Source organism: Euleptes europaea, chromosome 8 (assembly GCF_029931775.1).
Source record: "Euleptes europaea isolate rEulEur1 chromosome 8, rEulEur1.hap1, whole genome shotgun sequence".
Taxonomy (NCBI): domain Eukaryota; kingdom Metazoa; phylum Chordata; class Lepidosauria; order Squamata; family Sphaerodactylidae; genus Euleptes; species Euleptes europaea.
This window is the reverse complement of record NC_079319.1, coordinates 1,852,482-1,854,971: the sequence shown is the minus strand read 5'-3', so window position 1 is coordinate 1,854,971 and position 2,490 is coordinate 1,852,482. Positions and strand designations below refer to the sequence as shown.

The 2,490-nt window shown below is 55.2% G+C and overlaps 1 protein-coding gene across 1 annotated transcript; it reads right to left on the bottom strand.

Moving 5' to 3' along the window:
• Positions 1 to 232: 232 nt before the first annotated feature.
• Positions 233 to 1,698, bottom strand: TMEM276 (transmembrane protein 276). The gene is made up of 2 exons (XM_056854603.1): positions 1,684 to 1,698; positions 233 to 772 (listed from the first exon to the last, which is right to left on the bottom strand). The coding sequence occupies exons 1-2, from the start codon at positions 1,696 to 1,698 to the stop codon at positions 233 to 235; spliced, it is 555 nt and encodes a 184-aa protein (XP_056710581.1).
• Between the last annotated feature and the right edge of the window lie 792 nt (positions 1,699 to 2,490).

The following is a 2,490-nucleotide window of genomic DNA, read 5'->3' as shown; positions in this document are numbered from 1 at the left end:
GCCATGCAACCGGCAAGACCCGTCCCTTAAGCAGGAGGAGAGAGGCAGCTTCACATAACCCCAAGGTGCGCTGATGTGCCAATGCAATACCCCAGCATGCCTTGCAGCATCACAGAGGGTGCCAAACACTATCCTGAAGATGCGTCACAGTGCTCTGGCAATCCTGCAAAGGCTTCTAGGAGACCCACTTCTTGAAGGGCACGGGGCAGCCTTTGAAGTGTACACACCGGCCTCAGTCAGCTGTCTCTGCCAGTAGTCCCGCAGACCCCCACTCCAGTACTTGGTGCTGCAATTGCAGAGCCCACCGCCAACTCAGGTTGGCTGCAGCCATCAGGCAACGAAGGACATCCCTCTTCCGCAGCATCAGCAGCCGCAGCAGCCGGGTAGCTGCCAGCAGGCCGGCTATGCCGGCCAGAAGGCTGCCCGCGATCCCATAGGCGTTCCCGGTAAAGATCGACACGATCAGGATGGTGACGGAGGCTACCATCAGGACGGAATGGGCCGCCACGTCCTTGCCTTCTTCCGTCAAGTAGTCCGAGCTGGCGGCCAGCAGCAGCACCCCTCCCAAGAGGACGTTGGCGGTGGAGTGGTCACCGTTCAGCCAGTGGAAGGCAAAGGCCAGCAGCGGGAGACTGATTACTGTGGAGACCCAGGCATTGTACGGGGACCCCAAAACCCAGTCGAGCCCAAGGGATGCAGCGAAGAGAGCAGCAGTTTCCAGGAGCGGCACCAGAGCTTGGAGAAGGAATCCCAGGCCAGCCCCTCGATGGATCTGCAAAGGCGGGAAGAAGAAGGAGAAGAGTTGGTTTTTTATATGTCAACTTTCTCTACCACTTAAAGGAGAATCAAACTGGCTTACAATCACCTTCCCCTCCCCTCCCCACAACAGCACCCTGAGAGGTAGGTGGGCTGAGAGAACTGTGACTAGCCCAAGGTCAACCAGCAGGCTGCATATGGAGGAGTGGGGAATTGAACCCAGTTCTCCAGATTAGAGTCTGCCGCTCATGTGGAGGAGGAGTGGGGAATCAAACCCGGTTCTCCAGATCAGACTCCACCGCTCCAAACCACTGCTCTTAACCACTACACCACGCTGGCTACACCAAGAAGGTCAAGCCAGAGTGGTGGCACCATTGGTTGATCCCACCCCCGCAATGGGAACTCCACCCCCTCACCTCTATCACAAGCCCCCCTCTTCCAAACTACTTCCTAGTTTCTCTAGGCCAGGGGTCCCCAACTTTTTTGAGCCTCTGGGCACCTCTGGAATTCTGACACACTGGTGGGCGCAACCACAAAATGGCCACCACAGGAGGTGGAGCCAGCCACACACACACAGGAAGCCCAAATGCAGGGGACAAGAGGGCTACTGGTAATTAAAAAAAAATACACTGGGAAAGAGCGAGAGAATGAAACCAGCACTGTGGTTATTTTAGTCTGCATAGCCAATCAGATCGGCAGTGATCAATCAGAAGCCCTGCTGGACAGAAGCCCCATCTGGCCCCATCTTAAAACAGTTGGTGGATGCCAGGAAAGGTGCTGCCAGGCACCAGGGCACCCACAGACCCTGCTGCAGGCCAAGGGCTGCCTTAACAGACCACTAGACAGCCAGAAAACACAGGGAGTCCCAGTTCAGTCCAAACTGGGGCCCCCGGAGGACAGGCAGAACCCTCTCCATCCGTTTCAAACCTGGTAGGTCTGCATGGCGGAATTCAGGCAAACAGCACATAGCAGAAGGTTGGAGAACACGCCAGCCCCTTCATCCAGCCTGCTTAACATCCAGCACAGAATCCGCCAGCTCTGCAAAGGAAGACAGAGGCCGGTTTGACACGCTCCATTGGAAGGGTCCGTCTAACCAAGACTGGCTCGATTGCACGAGCCACAAAAGTAGACATTCAGGGGCAGAAAAAACTATTTTCGTTATCTAATAACAACATTTAGATGCTGCCTCTTTGAAGATCTGCTCAAGGCAACTTTGAGGGGAGCCAGTGAAACTGGGCCTTTGCTCAGGTGGCGTTGCCAATTACTGACCTCCTGAAAACAAAGGGTAAAGGAGTTTCTGCAACGGTGCCCTCTGCCAAAATACTTTGGACTGACCAATGTCAATCCGCCTTTGTGGCCCTCAAGCGGCTTTTCACTTCTGAACCTGTACTACAACACCCGGACCCGAACCAAATGTTCATTGTACAGGTTGATGCGACCGATGTAGCCATGGGGGGGGGGGCTCTTCTCCAGAGAGGGCCAGAAGGTCTCCTTCACCCCTGTGCCTACTTCTCGAAAAAGTTTGCGCATGCCCAACTGAACTGGCCCATTTGGGAGAAGGAGGCATCAGCCGTCCATCATGCCCTTACTCTGTGGAGGCAATTCCTGGAGGGGTCCAGGATCCCCGTTGAAGTCTGGACCGATCACAAAAATCTGGCTGCCCTCACGGGGACCCACAAACTGTCCGCAAAACAACAGCGTTGGGCGGACTTCTTTGCTCAATCCCGTTTTGTT